This window comes from Peromyscus maniculatus, chromosome 6 (assembly GCF_049852395.1).
Source record: "Peromyscus maniculatus bairdii isolate BWxNUB_F1_BW_parent chromosome 6, HU_Pman_BW_mat_3.1, whole genome shotgun sequence".
Classification (NCBI taxonomy): domain Eukaryota; kingdom Metazoa; phylum Chordata; class Mammalia; order Rodentia; family Cricetidae; genus Peromyscus; species Peromyscus maniculatus.
Genome location: NC_134857.1, coordinates 82,122,164 through 82,138,527, shown reverse-complemented (window position 1 = coordinate 82,138,527; position 16,364 = coordinate 82,122,164). Strand labels below are relative to the sequence as shown.

At 45.4% G+C, this 16,364-nt stretch overlaps 1 protein-coding gene across 3 annotated transcripts in view; it reads left to right on the top strand.

Moving 5' to 3' along the window:
* The window catches only part of Slc22a15 (solute carrier family 22 member 15), a 61,491-nt gene extending 52,526 nt beyond the window's left edge, over nt 1-8,965 (top strand). Inside the window, exons 9-12 of one of the 3 annotated variants that reach the window (XR_006073400.2) lie at nt 3,926-4,046; nt 4,601-4,677; nt 6,619-6,807; nt 7,330-8,965. Coding sequence is in view for 2 of the 3 variants with exons in the window: in XM_042279611.2 (XP_042135545.1) it covers nt 3,926-4,046; nt 4,601-4,673; nt 6,619-6,807; nt 7,330-7,422 (476 nt within the window). In the remaining variant the exon portion in view is untranslated. Of the gene's footprint in view, nt 1-3,925; nt 4,047-4,600; nt 4,749-6,618; nt 6,808-7,329 lie in introns of those variants that run through there. The other 2 variants (XM_042279611.2, XM_042279612.2) reach the window with 2 other exon arrangements.
* Nucleotides 8,966-16,364: the final 7,399 nt, after the last annotated feature.

Here is a 16,364-nt window from a genome sequence, read left to right as displayed (position 1 = left end):
GGGAGACCACTGGGAGTTCAAGGTCAACTTCGGATACACAGCAAGTTCATGGACAGCCTGGCCTACCCATAACCATGGCTGTCTCACAACACAGCAAAACAAAATAAACTTGCTTATGATCATCCACTGGAAGAAGAGAATGACGGAGCCGACGTTTTTATTTGGAACCAACAGACTAACTACTGTTTGAGCCAGGGGTTCAGGGACAACCTGGGCAACCGAGAGAACCTGAGTCTCTTAAGACAAAACACCCTCAACAAAAAAAAGTAAGGCACAGACTAGAAGAAAAGATTTGTAAAATATATAAATGATGAAAGATGGAATAAAAAATAGAAATGGATCTTACAACTCAATAACAAATGGACAAAAGAGACATTTATGCTGATGGCCCCAAAAGGGCTTCTGAAAGTCCTGAACATGCAATCCTTTAAAGTTGCTATATATCGTTGGAGATAAGTTATGACCTCGTGGAGTTCAGTACATGGAAAGATACAAGTGTTATGCAAATCTACTTTAAAAACAAACATAACCTCATTTTAATTTTCCCTTTAAATCACTTGCTTTTTCCCCAAACAACACTTTGACCATTCATTGGAAATGACTGGTAATGTAGGACAAGAAGGCAGGCGACCAGCTCAGTGGCTACAGAGCCTTCTGGAACAAAGCCAGCAGCCCAGCAGCTGCACAAGCAGGACTCTTCACAAGGAAAGCTGTCTGCTGTTGACATAAACTGTCTTGGGGGAGAGGTGGATTCCCCCCAAGAGGTGATCGCAGGTGTGTTGGCAGGAGCGCAGGGGAGGAGGTTCAGGCTGCAGATGGGGTGGCTTTGGCCTGGGGCCAGCGCCAGCCTCCCCATGAGCTCTGGCTGGAGGTGTCTTCCACCTCCCACGGGAGTCCTTGTGCAGCTTTGGACCCTGTGGGGGTTAGATGGCAGTCTCTGTGTCCTCCATGTGAATTTAAATTTCCAGATGGCAATCTTCAGTCCTGTTAGGAAAGATGTAGGGTGCCTCCATGTGGTTTTGAAAGATGCCACTGTGCATGGGGCTGGGAGTGAGGGAAATCCATCCTTCCCAAAGCCATTTGCAGTCAAAAATCAACACACCTCAAGAGGAGTAAGAGATATTTTATTCTTGAGCCAAATATAAAAATGACCACAGTATAGGAACCTATATCGATTCAGGGAACCCAGGATAACATGTTCCATTAAGGAAGCAGTCACATAGGCTTTTACTAGTCACAGAGTAAAAGAAGTAACAATTGCATCTACTATTTGCATTTGTGGGGGACCACAGGCAAACGGGTTACAGCAAAGTGATGAAAACAACGACAATTCTGTTACAGGTTTCAGAAGCTCTCTGGTGACATTCTTGTCCTTGGAGTTGGTAGAAGACATTGGTCCACTAGAATACATTTCAGAGACTTTTCTTTATAGTCCAGAGATATTAGATCAAACATAGGGGTGGGGAATGAGTGACTGGTAAAGGCACTAAAGAAAGGCTGGTAATTGGACTTCATCTGTACTGTTCTAACTCTCCATAATTACCAAGTTCTAGCCTGTTGTTCACAACCTGTAGAGGCTTCAGCACGGGCATCTTGCTTGTTTGTTTTCTGGGAACTTCAGTTTACACAAACAATTACACATTTTTGTTTTCGTCAGTGCTACTCAGTACCTTTTCCTGACTCAGTTTTCTAGAAAATAGTGATGAGGCTCATGTGTCCTCATTATTGATTTATATGGAGAAATGAATAATCTCACTAAATTGTTACCAGAAGTGAGATCTAGTGATCTCAGAACCCTAGAAACGTACACACCTTGGAGCCAACTGCTGGGAGGCATAGCTTGTCTTCTAGAAAGACCTTGTAGCTTAAATATGTACTGCTTACCCTAGCAAAGATCATCCCCAGATACCTTAGCAGCATTGAAGGCAGCCCACGTGGTTAAGATGGTTGTGGCCTGATGATACCATGTTAAGGTAGATGGAGCTCGGGCCCACAGTTCAGCAGGAGTTTTAGATGTGTGATATGCCCTCCTTGCTGGCGGCTAAGGCAGCATGAACACAGACTCTTCCCACCACGTTCATGCAAGTTGGAGTCCCAGTGCCTTTTAGCTCAACAGACACTTGGTAATCAACCATGTGCCCTAGTCTACAGGGAACCCTGGGAGTCCGGCGGTATACATAAGACGCCAAGCTCGGCATGAAATAAGAAGGTGAAATACGTTTTTTGGCGAACAGTAGGAAAGTGAGTAAGGACAAGAGAGTGCCTGAGGCATGTGGTCGATGGACTGGAAAGTAGAGGCAGTGGCAGGCCCAGGAGGAGTGGCCATCTCAGTGAGACAGGACGGGACGGGAACAGGGGCTCATGTCAACCACATAGTCCCAAGGAAGGAGAGGTCTTCTGTTTGTCAGAAAGGTCAAGCGAGAAGAGAGAGGCAGCGACATTGGAGATTAGGACAGTGCTGCTGGTCTTCACGAGTGTGGCCGTGGGGAGAGGAAGGCAGCGGCGGCCCGCGGAGTGCTGGGAGGTAGGGAAGTGCAGTAGGGATTCGGCAGTGACAGGAGGAGGCTCTGGAGAGCGGAGAGCGTGAGAATTGCCTTCTGCTCACAAGGAGAAGACTGCTGTTTTTACGGCAGAGGTGTGTGGAGTTTTGAAGGGGAGACATTCGGTATATTTGACAGGCAACAACTATAGAATGCCAGTTAATAAAGGAAAGAATCAGGATAATCCATACTATTTTAGTAAGGAAGCAAAACTGGAATATTTTTGCATTTTATGTAAATAAAATAAGAAATTCAAATCTAATTACCGCTTAATAACCCAAACAAGAAATCGAGGAGAAAAAAGATTAGAAGTTTTTCCAAATTTCTTTCATCTTTTGTTCTCTACAGAGCACTGTCATATCTTCTCTCAAAAATTTAATGAGGTTATTCCTTAACTCAGTGGAATACTTCTGTGTTTTAGATTTTGAATGTCTCACAAAAACCCATATGCTCACAATTTGGGCTCCACGCATAGGTACTGTTCAGGATGTGAGGACTGAGGGGAGGAAGTGAGGTCAGTGAGAAACACGTGAGAAACACACCCTGGAAGGGACCCTTAGGACCCTGCCCTCCCTGTCCTTCCCTTGCTTCCTGGCCACCGTGAGGTGAACAGGTTGGCCCATCATACACTTTGACCTCCCTTCAGGGTTAAAGCACAAGGCTAACCAGCCATGGAGAAACCCACAAGGCTAACCAGCCATGGAGAAACCCCTGGGATCTTGAGCCCAAGTAAACCTTCTCTCTTAAGCTGATTACCCCGGCCATTTATTGCAATGAAGGAAAGCTAGCAAACACAAATACCAGGTATAAGAACTACGGATACAGAGGTCAGGGGGGTAGAGAGACCTGGGGCAAGCATGCGTACTGCCTGTCAGCACAGACATGTTCAGGGCCTCTTGTGAATGAGTGAGGGTCACATGCTCCTGAATGACAGACAGTCAGTGTGTCAAACCACAGAGATAGCCAAGACATTGAGAAAGCACTGAGTGTGTGTGTGCGTGCGTGTGTGTGTGTGTGTGTGTGTGTGTGTGTGTGTGTGTGTGTGTTGGACAGGACCTGAGGGTGGTGTGTGTGTGTGTGTCTGTCTGCCTGTGTGTGTGTGTGTGTGTGTGTGTGTGTATGTGTGTGTGTGTGTGTGTTGGACAGGACCTGAGGGTGGTGTGTGTGTGTGTGTGTGTGTGTGTGTGTGTGTGCCTATGCTTGTGCGTGTGTGTGTGTGTGTGTGTGTGTGTGTGTGTGTGTGTGTGTGTGTGTGTTGGACAGGACCTGAGGGTGGTGTGTGTGTGGAGATGAAGGTGAGTGCTTCCTGCTCCTTGACAGTGAAATGTGTCATCTGAAGGACCTGTCCTACTGGGGTCTTCACAAATGTTGTCTGTCCTCCTCAGACACAGGTGTGTTTGCGGTGGTCAACAGCCGCTCCTTGTCCTTGCTGGGGAAGCTGACGATCAGCGCTGCCTTCAACATTGTTTACATCTACACCTCTGAGCTGTACCCCACTGTCATCAGGTATGGGGCTCTGCTGACTGTGCTTCTGTGGCCAGAGATGGCCTTCCCTACTTTGCATGGGCATGTGTCAGTCACGAGAGCGTTTAGTCACCTATTACCTTAGTCACTGTTCTATCACTGTGAAGAGACACTGTGATCAAGGCAATGAAAATAAATATAAATCTTTAAAAAATAAATCGGTTTCTGCTGGGTATGGTGGCTCATATCTTGAATTCCAGGAGGTGGGGGCAGAGACAAGAGGATTGCCACAGTTCAAGACCAGCCAGGGTCACCCCAACAAGACTTGTTTTTTAAATAAAAGTTCATTTCCTTATCCTCATGAGTCACATTTCAAGGGCTGGGAAGCCTCGTGTGTCCAGTGACTTCGGATATGGTGGCGATCCAGAACTCTGGTCTCACAGAAAGGTCTAGTAGACAGCACTGTACCTTCTACTTAGGAATTATTTACCATTTTGAGCTTATTGTATTCTTCCAACCCAGTATATTTAAACTGTCTCCTGAAACTTAAAGCTTTGTATGTAATTAGTTAATTTGTTCTTTCTTACGCCTTCCAGGAACGTTGGCCTTGGAGCGTGCTCCATGTTCTCCCGAGTGGGCGGGATCCTTGCCCCCTTCATACCCTCACTGGTTGGTTTGTACCTCCTGGTTCTGTTCTTCCTGGTCTCTGCTTTGGAACTCATGTGTGCTTTTGTGTAGAAAGAGGTAATGAGCAGGCTCAACCAAGATCAGCTGCACAAACGGGAATCCTGTGCCTTTTCCGTGAGGAGCCCAGTGTCCTGTCAGGTGGATGGACTGGGCGTTTTCCCCTGGCGGGCCTGGCTTTTCATTCATCTGGACTCTATAGGGTCTGATGATACCAGCAGGCCCTGTCCACAGACATTCCGAAGTCAGTTAATTAGTTTTTGTGGTCTTCTGTGGCGTGCTGGTTCTATCCTGGCCCTTTGCATATGTTGCCGCATGTAACTGTCACAGCAGCTGTAAGAGGGAGGCATTGCCATCAGCTCCACGGTGCTTTAGAAGCAGGTTGCATGTGCGCTCACCACTGCAGAGAAAACCGGAGAAGCACACCCAGCAGCATGCATGCCCCTGTCTTCTTTGGTATTTTGGGGTCAGGAGAAACAAATGGCCATTTTCAAATCCTTTCAGCCTTAAATGCTCAAGCTCTGTGAAAGCCCTGGGCCCATGCAGCTCTCTTCTTGATTTTGCTAGGTAGAGGACAGACGTGAGCCGTGGAGCTGGGAAGGGGCCTCCGGATAACCCAAGCCCTGCTTGTGGAGCCTGGCGAGCTATTAGAGAACCCAGCTTTCGTGATAAAGGCTGTTTCTAAAATACCAGCCAGCCTTATCCCTGGGACAATAAATGTCTTAACTGATAGACAGTCATGAGATCTATCACGGGACCTTGAGCTGTCTCAGGAAAGAGTCAGACATGTGGCGACCAAGAACACTACAGCTGCATCGTGCTTTTCTGTCTTCTGAGGGTCAGAATGTCCCTTTGCTATTGAGTGTCCTTGGAGCTGCAGATGAGTTTTTCCTGCTACATCAGTAACTAAGGGTGCAGGGCACTTCCCCATTTACACTAACAAAGAGTCTGAATCCTAAAATGTTTATAACAGAGACTGGAGAAATGGCTCATTGGTTTAGAGCATGCCTGCTGTTGTAGAGAACCCTGGCTTGACCCCTGCCTCCAGATCAGGCAGCTCCCAACCGAGAACCTCGGGGGATCCGACACTGCCATGGGCACCAGCACATCCGTGTGCATACCCCCATTCGCATAATTAAAAATCCCAAAATATTCTTGTTATTATATACTAAAATAGCATTAAGATATTACTTATACTGTGGTTTTGACAACACCTTTGAGGGCTTTTCTAGATCTTGAGAAGAAATAACCTAAAAGGTAGAGCCAACCCATTGTGTCTGGGAGCCTGTGCATTGAAAGAAAACATTGACTTACACTAAGAATACCCTTGGAATCTCTGAAGCAATTGCTGGTAGCACCATATCCCACTCAAATAGTTTAAAACTCTGGATCATAGGACTTTTTCTTTCAGTTTCTACTCCTTTAATCTTAGGCCTGTCGGTGGTAATGTTATGATACATTTGACAACTTTCAAGTTTTTCAGCAAATAGTCCAGGGTCTCCCTCCTTGAAGAGAACTAGAAGCTCACCACAGAACAGACTTCTCCTTAGAGCGGAAGCTGCACTGGAGAGTTCCTGTGAACTCTGCCTGTGTAGGCCTCCCAAGCTCACAGATGGCCATGACTGTGCCTTGCCTGAGATGGTTGGTCCAAGACATCTAGTCCATATTCTCATGCATCCTTGACTCACTTGGATACATCTCTGCATGTATGAGGAAGCATGCTATGACTTCCCAGGATAACTGTCTTAGAGTGCAAAAAACCAGAACCATGGTGTATGGTGTAGTCTAGTGGGAAGGTGCTGAGTAGACAATTAAAAAACAAACAAACAAAAAAAAAAAAACCCAGCAGTTCTTGGTCACAGGACTGCCGATATCACCTGCTAAGGAACTGAGAGGTTTGTTTGTTTTCATCCACTCCCTGTACCCACAGAAGGACCTGCAGTGGTCCCTGCCCTTCATCGTGTTTGGAACTACCGGCCTGACCTCAGGCATCCTCAGCCTGCTATTGCCAGAGACTCTGAACAGCCCCCTGCTGGAGACATTTTCTGACCTTCAGATGTACTCGTACCGGAGGTTAGGGGAGGAAGCCTTGTCTCTACAGACCCTGGATCCTCCACAGGTATGGAGACACTTGTAATCATCTGGGTCTTCCACTTGGGCAAAGAGAGTTTTTGAAAACAAAACAGAACATAAAGTTCAGACTGAAAATAGAATGGAAAACAAAGATGAATTGAACAGCAGATGATTTATAGCAAAATAGAGCTGGTAATGGACTCATTAGCTTTCTGAGAACGCTCTATGGACAGTGCCTTAGGAAAGCAGATGTCATGAAGATACATTTGTTGGGACTATATTTGTTGGTATAGTTCAGTTGGCAGAGTTTTTGTGTTAAGTGCATGAGGTGCTCTGAGGTCTGGTCCCCAGAACCACCTAAAACTGGGAGTGCTGGTACACCCCTGTAAACCCAGCACTTGGGAGGTAGAGGCAGCTGCATAGCAAATTGAAGGGTAGCTTGATCTATGTGAGACCCTGTCTCAAAACAACAACAAAACTGTCATGTGAGTATCTGGGTGGTAATTCTCATTTAGGCCTGTCGTGACATCGTTTTACTACCTCGACAAGATCTCCTTTGCCATTTCAGCCTCTGGACAAGGCCAGCACCCTGGGGAGCGAGAGTGAGGAGGAAGAGGAGGAGTTCTATGATGCAGATGAGGAGACACAGATGATCAAGTGACGGAGCCCACATTCCTCCAGAAGCAAAGCATCCTCATCCTGTGTGCCTCGGGTTCAGCCTAACCGCCAGTGACGTCCTCCGCCCACTGACATTTCCAGACTCAGGACGAGGTTGGAGGAGGTTCCTAAAGGGAGAACCTTGGCACATTGAGAGAATCATTGCTAATTTGTCCAGAGTTGGGGCTGAGCTCAGCACCATGCCTCTGGCCACACCGCTCAGGTCCACCATCCACGTGGCTGACTTGTGTGTCTCATGCTGCTTCCCTTCTCTGGGACCCAAGAGCAGGTGTGTGAAACCGCTCAGTTTACTAGGATTAGCCAGAGCTTCCCCCAAGATCTCACCTTCCTAGTCCATTTGACATCTGTCCCTGTCACTTGCTGCTCCCCATCAGGAATCTTCTGGTACAAGGTGATGTGTCCAGAGCCCCTAGCTTTCCCTCAGCTGGTGAAATGAGTCTTCAGCTGGTTCCCACCCATTGATTGACAGTGCAGCTTGGGCCTTTAGTCTGCGATCGTTCACTAGGAGAAGCCAGAGTCAACAGGGCAGTTTGTGGGTGACAGAGGACTGGCTGTGGCTTGGTAGCTCCCTTGACACTTGGGTTGTGCAATGTTTCCAGTTAAACCCTTGGGAGATTTTTCTCTGTGAGATTCTAGCGTCAGCAATAACTTCAAAATCATGCACAGTCACTAATGAAACTCTCCAAGCTGGGGGAAGTCAGCAAGGGATGTGCTGGCACTTTTCAAATGGGACTTAAATTCAGAGTGACGATTTTCCCTCACAGTGTTTGCGGTCTTCAGTGTGCAGTGAGGGATTTGGACGGCACAGCAGGGCTTGAACCCTGCCCTATATGAACCATTACTTGTTTACTCAGATGGTGGGATGATTTTTAAAGAAGATGTTGAGTTTTCATTAAGTGCTTCCATTGCTTTCCAAATAAATCAAAATCACACTTCATACCTGTTTCTCACAAAACACGAATACTCTCAAAGAGGCATATAAGCCAAGAGTTCATGTGTGGGCGATTGATCACTTTCCCGGCCAGGGAAATTGCTGTGTGTTTAGAATGTCTGTTTATGCTCCTCATCTCTTGGGAACAGAGAGCACACAAATATGAAGGAAAGGTACACTGTGGGTGCTTCTGGAAATCATGGGTACCTGCATCCTGTCGCCTCCTCCATGTTGTCTTGGCTTACACTAACATTATACCCACCTGTTCCTTTGTTAAAACACTGTTTTCCTTGATGCCCTTGATGATGGGGGAGCCATTTCTACCACTGGAGAGAACATTGGCTGTGATGCAGTGAAGACCTTATAGGTGGTCCTGTGTCTAGCTGTCAGGAAGGTTATGGAACTCCCTGCAGCATCATATCCTCAAATCTCAGCAAAGTGTACCCCACACCCCCAAACTGTGGAGTCCTGCGTCTCTCTTCCCCGGGAAATGGAGGTCAGCTCTCCTTAGGAGAGGAAGAGAAGGCCTCCAGAAGCACTTGGTTCTTGTCAAATAGAGTGTTTAAAATAAAGCAGCAAATTAATATATGTGTAATTTTGACTGGTTTGTTCTCTCTTTATAAGAATAATATAACCCATTATAGGAAACTTGATATTAGAAGTTAGAAAATATATCCATCATCCAGCCCCCAGAGAAAGCAGTGCTGAGCCTTTGCTTCCCATGTAGATTTTTCTGCTCTGTTGCCACTGAGGTTCCTGCTGCTTCTGGCTAAGTAAGTGAAGGCTCTGTAATTGTGGCTCTGTGTTTGTTTTGGGAGTTAGAAGGAGAGACCCCAGTTTGAATTACATGTTGTGTAATAAGGCTGGGTTGGCTGTCGGCTACTCTTGTTAGATATATATTTTTTCTTCTCTCTGGATAGTCCTCTAGCATAGTTTAATAATTATTTACACTGCCTTTGTAAAGATGGATTTTATTCCCTTGATAGCTTTTAATAAATATTGATAGTACAGAATGGGCACATGTATATATGTGCATTGATTAAATTACTGGACATCTTATTTGGTAGGTGACATACTTTGTATAGATAGTCCATTAAAAGCATCTTTAAAATAACAGTAAGGATATATGAAAAAGTCATAAGGAATCATACTATTAACTAGTTACCTAAAAATACCTATAATACATGTAAGTCAGTGTATAAATATACACAAATAGTTTAAATAAAACTTCCCATCTAGCCGGGCGTTGGTGGTGCATGCCTTTAATCCCAGCACTTGGGAGGCAGAGCCAAGTGGATCTCTGTGAGTTCGAGGCCAGCCTGGGCTACCAAGTGAGCTCCAGGAAAGGCGCAAAGCTATGCAGAGAAACCCTGTCTCGAAGAAAAAAAAAAAAAAAAAAAAAAAAAAAAAACTTCCCATCTGAGCTGACAACGCTCCCACCAAGAACCATAGACTGCGTAACAAAAAGCCTAACGCAGGCTGGGTTGGTCACGGTTGTCCAAGAGACTCCCCAAACAGCATAGGCTATTGCCTTGTTTCCCCCGCCCCTCACCAGAGTCCTGTGTGTGTGTGTGTGTGTGTGTGTGTGTGTGTGTGTGTGTGTGTTACACATATGTAACAATAAAAAGATACCATGAATTTAGGCGAACAAAACAACAGAAGTAAGGTTTTTGTCCTCAAAAGTGACAAGAAAAATGTAGGACAAGTGGGAAAACTCAGGTTTCAGGCCCACAGGTCTCATGGCCTGTGCGGTTCTCACACTGCGGTTTCCTTCTGCATTTAAACCACAGCCCGGGATGCCCCAGAGCTCGGCTGCTCTGAAGCAGGGGCGGTATTCTTCAATTCTCAACATGAACACGTTAACAAAGTACAAGGATAGTTTCTGGATCCCTGCTGAAGTGACTTCGGCCTGGACAGGCACTGTCATGCTGTAACCAAGGAAGGTGCCTTTGGCATATGATTTATGTTCTTAGCACACACGTGTTCAAGCATTGAAACCCCACTTTCAGCAGGACTTCTTCATACAGATGTTTATCACTGCTCCTTAAGCTGCAAAGATAACAAAGATGAGGGGATTTTCTTTTTTTCTATTTTTAAAATAACAATTTCTTCATTAATTGGGAGCATCACATCATTCATCCCAATTCCACTCATTTTCTAGACCGCCCATATCCACCCTTCAACCTTACAGCGCCCCCCCAACAAAAAAAAAAAAAAGAAAATTAAAAAATTCAAAACAAAACGACAAACCCCCCTCTTCACTCCTCTGTCTTTCCCACCTCTCCAACACTCCTTCCTTCACCTTAGTGACAATGGGAGCCACACAGGGTCACACAGTATGTACCCTTTTGTCCAGTCAGCTTTACAAATGTTCATTGCAATGAGTTATTGGTCTGGTTCAAGGCCTCTGGTTTCTGGTTCACCATCATCACTGGGTCCTCACTGAAACTCCTCTCATATATCCTGTGGCCACCCGAGTCATGGAGATCCTGCTGGTATCGGTCCACAGGAGCAGTCCCTTCACGGGCTCCAGCAGGTCATAGATGGAGTAGATGTTGGTGAGTGCCAGCACAAGACCCTGGATGTAGGCCAGGGTGGTAGCTTGAGTGGGTCAGACCAGACCACTGGGCCCCCACCCTCAGGTGAGGAGCAGAGCCAGCTCTTCCCCGTGCCTGTACCATCAGGACCAGTTTTCCCATGCATGGTAAGGGTTGGGCCAGGGCATGGGGCCATCTCTCCTGTGGGGGTCCAGGCCAACTCTCTTGCTGCAGTGTCCAGTGAAGGCCAGCAAAGGGTGGGCCGGCTCACCATGGCCCTCAGATTTCATCATATGAATCCTATAGCCCCCTGTGGTAACATGGGTCACAGCCATCAACACAGACCCCAGCTGCAGCAGGACCATGGACCCAGACATGGCCTTTGGCAGCAGCTTGAGCCCAGACATCACTATGGACCCTGTGGCAGCTTAGGTCACCCAGCTCAGTATGGCCCCAGCAGAAGCATGGCTCGTCTCAAGTGACTGTCCAAACCCCAGGCATCTGCTTGGCACTCACTAGTACCAGGAGCCATGGACATCCACTCGGACCCTGGCTGCTGTAGGATGATGGACCCAGAGATAGCCGTAGGTTGCAGCTCAGGCCTGGACATCACCATGGCCCCAGGTGGCATCACAGGCTACCCAGATCAGTGTGGCCTGAGCAGCAGCATGGCCCTTCGACACCAACATGGTCTCAGATGGCTAACCAGACCCCAGACATCCACGTGGCCCTCGGTGGCAACAGGAGCTATGGCCATCAACTCAAGCCCGGGCTGCTCTAGGGTTACAGGAAGGGAAGTATTAGTGCCTGCCTCTTGTGAATTTATTAAAGGATGACAGAATACAGGGCTTTGTTCATACAGAGTGCATTAGGAACACAGTAGCAACTTTGACAAACACAGAACCTACTAGAAATCACAAGTAATGTATGAGGTGGATTGTAAGAAACAAGTTAGGGGCTTAAAGGAGAACCCCAGGAGAAGAGTTAAAAATGTGAAGATGATGTACTGTGGAAAATCTGTGGTGCAGTAAGCACATCAGAGGAGAAAGACTCGTGAGCACTACTGTGGGTACAGCATTCAATATTCACTCCAAGTTAAAGCTATCAACAGACTAAGAATACAGGAAGCACTAGCAAGATGGCTCAGCCCGAACCTCAGTCCAGTGCCTGGGACCCAGCTAAAGGAAGTGGAGGACTGATTCGTGCAGGCTGTCTTAGGACGTCCACACGCACACTGTGGTGCACATAGACACACAAAGTAAAAATGTAAGGTTTTAAAAATACAGAAAGCTCCCTTAGCAAAACAAGGGATACTGTAGTAGATGCGATGAGTGGCACACGGCATCTGCATCTCCTGGTACCTCAGTCTTCAGACTTTCTTGATCCCAAGCCACAATTAAAAACTGTTATGGGGCCTACAGGATGGCTCAGTGCATAAAGGCACTTGCAGTGCAAGCCTGGGGCCTTACTTTGGCCCCCAACATTCACATAAAAGTGGAAGGAAAGAACTGAGTCCAAAAAGTTGTCTTCTGATTGCCACACATACAATGTGGTATATCTATACACACACACACACACACACACACACACACACACACACACACACACATACACACACACACACCACATGCACAATTAAGAAAAATACATACATGTTCGTGTGTGCAATGTGCACACATTTGTGTTTCTGTGTGTGGAGACCAGAGGTTGATGTTGAGAATCGCCCTCTATCATTCTCCACATAACTCTTGGAGACAGAGTCACTGAATTTGGAGCTCACCATTCTGGTTAGACTGGCTGGCCAGGGAGGCTCCGGGGCCCACTCCTGAGCACCACGGCTACAGATGAATGCGGCTGACTCAGCTTTTACGTGGATGCTTGGGATCCTAATTTAGGTCCTCATATTTGCATAGTAGGCATTTCACACACTGAGCTATCTCCCCAGCCCAAGAAACGCTTTTATATATTCTCTCCTCACTTCTTAAAGATCTATAAAAGCGTGTAAAATGGAAAATAAATGTGTGTATAGCTTTTATAAAAGATGGTTCATTAACAGTTTTGTTTCACTTTTTTGTCATTTGTGACATAAGTCATTTCATGGTCCATTAAGAAGTTGTAATTCTGTTTGAAATTCGCTCTTCTCCTTGCACTGCAGAGGCGTTAAGGCTGAAAATGTACACTGCCTGGACTCCCTTGCAGCTATGCTTCCCGGCACAGTTTGTCTTTGGCCAATCAACACAGAATTTAAAACATGGAAGTGAGGTTGAGATCTGCCTTTTATGTCTGGGCTTCATAATGGTGGCGCCATTTGATTTCTTTCAGTCAGTCTTACCAGAGAGGTTGATAGTCAGAGGCTATGATAATTAAAATCATTTTTATATAGACCTGAAATAATGTCAGAACTCACATGGGAAAGTAGAGATTCAAAAACAAAATAAAGACAATCCTTAAACAAAAATACATAGTAAGTAATCAGACTTCCAAGATATCAAATATGAATGATAATCTTGATCAAAAAAAGACAAGTAGCACAAAAAAATTCCAGAAAAATTAGTCAGATATTGAAACCAAAGAAAAAGGAATTTACTGACCTCATGAGAAGCATAAACTGGATTTTTAGCAAGTTAGCTTGAAAGTGTGTCTGCTCTATAATTATGGAACACTTTTTTCCTTCAGTTTCTTAACATAACTCATTGTAAGAAACATAATTTTGTACAATGACAAACAGCATGCTTGAACACACATGCAAGCATGATTTTATAAACATAACTACACTGTTCTGTACTTTCTGTTTCACCTTAAAGAGCAAAGGACACTGGTGATTCTGAGATGACTCATAACACGTGAAGTCAGAGCACGCAGCTGGAGGAGGCAAGAGATGCTGTCTTATCTGCCGTAGTTCTTGCCTAGTGTACACACGTGCAAAGAAGTCCCACTGTGCCATTATCAGTTGTTGTAAACCAATGAATTTATATATATTTATGTATATATGTCATGGACAGTTCGGAGAATGCATATACTCAAATTTATGCACGTGATGGAATAATTGAAGTTTAAATACTGAGGTGGGAAGGTCTCAAGAGTGAGTGATGCTGTGGAAGAGGAGTCAGTTTCCTTTAAGGCTGTGGCTCCTGGTAGATCAATTATGTTCCAGTGGGTGTCTTCCCCGCACCCCGCCAGTATATGGATAGCACAAATTATAGTGGATGGGCTACTACATTTTTCAAATGGGGACACGATGTTGGGGGGATAGAGAGGATCTGGGAGGAGTGGGAGGTGGATATGATCAACATACATTGTGTGAAATTCTCAAAGAATTATTTTTTTTTATAAAAAAACAAGTGACTGGAGTGCTTACTAAGTAAATAAATTCCTTTTTGTGCCATACTTTCCAATCAGGATGAACTACTATTATGTTAAACAAATAGAGAAGTCTTGTGCTTATTTCCACCAGATGAAGAGGTATTCCTCTTCATAGAGAAGTCTGCCCATGTGACCACATGATAGCCTAAATTTCTCCTAAAAGGAGCCTCACATCTGTAGAAACATCTGGACAATTCTAGCACTTTAAAGCTTAGAAAAGCTTATGTATTAGAAATAGTAAGGGCAGATTTATTCAAAGGACCTCAGTCTGGACTATGTAAAACAATTGGTTTTAGATAAAATTGGCTTTTCAGAATCTCTGCTTCAGAGCATCAAATGAAGAAATTGAATTAAATGGTTATTATGATGTGCAATCACACACGTATATGCTCAGCTTAAAGAAGAGGTTAATAAAAGAGTTTCCAATGAAAGGGCAGAGGAGTGGGCAGGGCAGTGAGGAGAGACCCTGCAGGACCTGTGAGGCTCACCTCAGGGAGCAGCATTCAGACCGATGTGTGCAAAGATACCTCTCCAGACAGAAGTTGGTGAGTAGCTGTTCCCTCAGGAGAGGAGGGCTTCAGAATGGCTGAAGCTGCGCTGTTCTTGGTGGTTATAGTCATACCAGATTCCCGTTGCTTTCTAGAGCATTTTAGAACACATGTGGATCTTGCATGCCTCCACTGTGTGGCAGGTACCAGGCCTATGCCCCTGAACCTAAAAGAAGAGGTGCTCAACAATGCCTATGTCTGAAGTGCCATTTGCCAGACAATCTCCCTACCCCTTTCACAAAATCCTGATGCCCTGAAGTTGTCATCAAGATCTCTGTTTCATCACCCTGAGGACACATCTGGAAGAAAATAATAATAATAATAATAATAATAATAATAATAATATTAACCATGGTCAGCAAAAGCTTTAAACCCTAGCATGCTACCCACACTTCCTTGAGAACTCAAAATAGTAGGAAAGTAACCTGAAATGGATTGGTATATCTATAATATGCTTGTTCTGACACAACAGTCAGAACAGGAAATTTAATTGTGATGTTCCCAGGGAGGAATAGGGCAGAGCAGCAGCAGTCTGCCTTCAAATGGTGTCCTCATTACTCAGGAATTCAGCACTGCCATCATAGTTTATAGTCAAGGAGGAGAAGAGGTGGCACAGGAGGGAACCAATGGTTAGGAAGTGCCCATCAAGCCAACTTCCCCATGAAGATGACTTCCAAGGGCCTTACTAGTCTTCAAGAATGATGTGGAGGAGTGTGTGTGCAGAGGTCAGGGAGGGGTGTCCATTTCCCATTGCTACTGGAACTAATTACCGCACTCCCAAGTTTGGGCCTGACGGTTTTGGAGGTCAGAATACAAAATGAGTCTTAAAACTCCTTCAAAATGAAGGCGTCTGTCTATGGGACTGTTTTCCAGATTCTCCAGGGAAAAATCCCTTCCTTCCCTCTGCTCTGGCTGCTTCCCTATGTGGCAGCATTCCTTGGCCTGATGTCATCACTCCTATTCAATGAAGTGCCCCTTGCTTCCTCTGACCTCCTGCCTCCATCGAAGATGGGCTCCTGTGGATCATCAGCCTACCCAGAGAATTCAATCGAATCTGCCCATCTGAAGGTCTTAACCCTAATCACACCCCACAAATATCTGTTGCAATAAAAGATAACATTCTGGAGATTGGAGTGTGAATGACTGAGGCATTCTTTCAGCCTATTGCCTCTGGAAGTATGTGTCATTAAGACATCAAGCAGCTGCAATCTGTGGATCAACTATTATTGATCTCATAGCTCAATATATTGCAAATTCAATGGAATGATTAATTGGCCAGAGAATGCAGATGCAGACCATGGGTGACAGCTCTAAGTCTGTGTATTGATCTTCTCTACCTATGTGGCTAAACCAGGGTCCCCTCTGAGAACGACTGTGGCTGTTGTTTTCGAGAACAAGCTGAGTCGCTTACAGAAACCTTGGTCACTAACAAGTCTTGACTTCTGAGTTCCATTTGCTGTATTTTTTGTTGTGTCGGTGCTGAGACTCGAACCCAGTGCCTCTTGCTTGCCAAACACACTCTACTACTGAACTAACCCCCACTTCA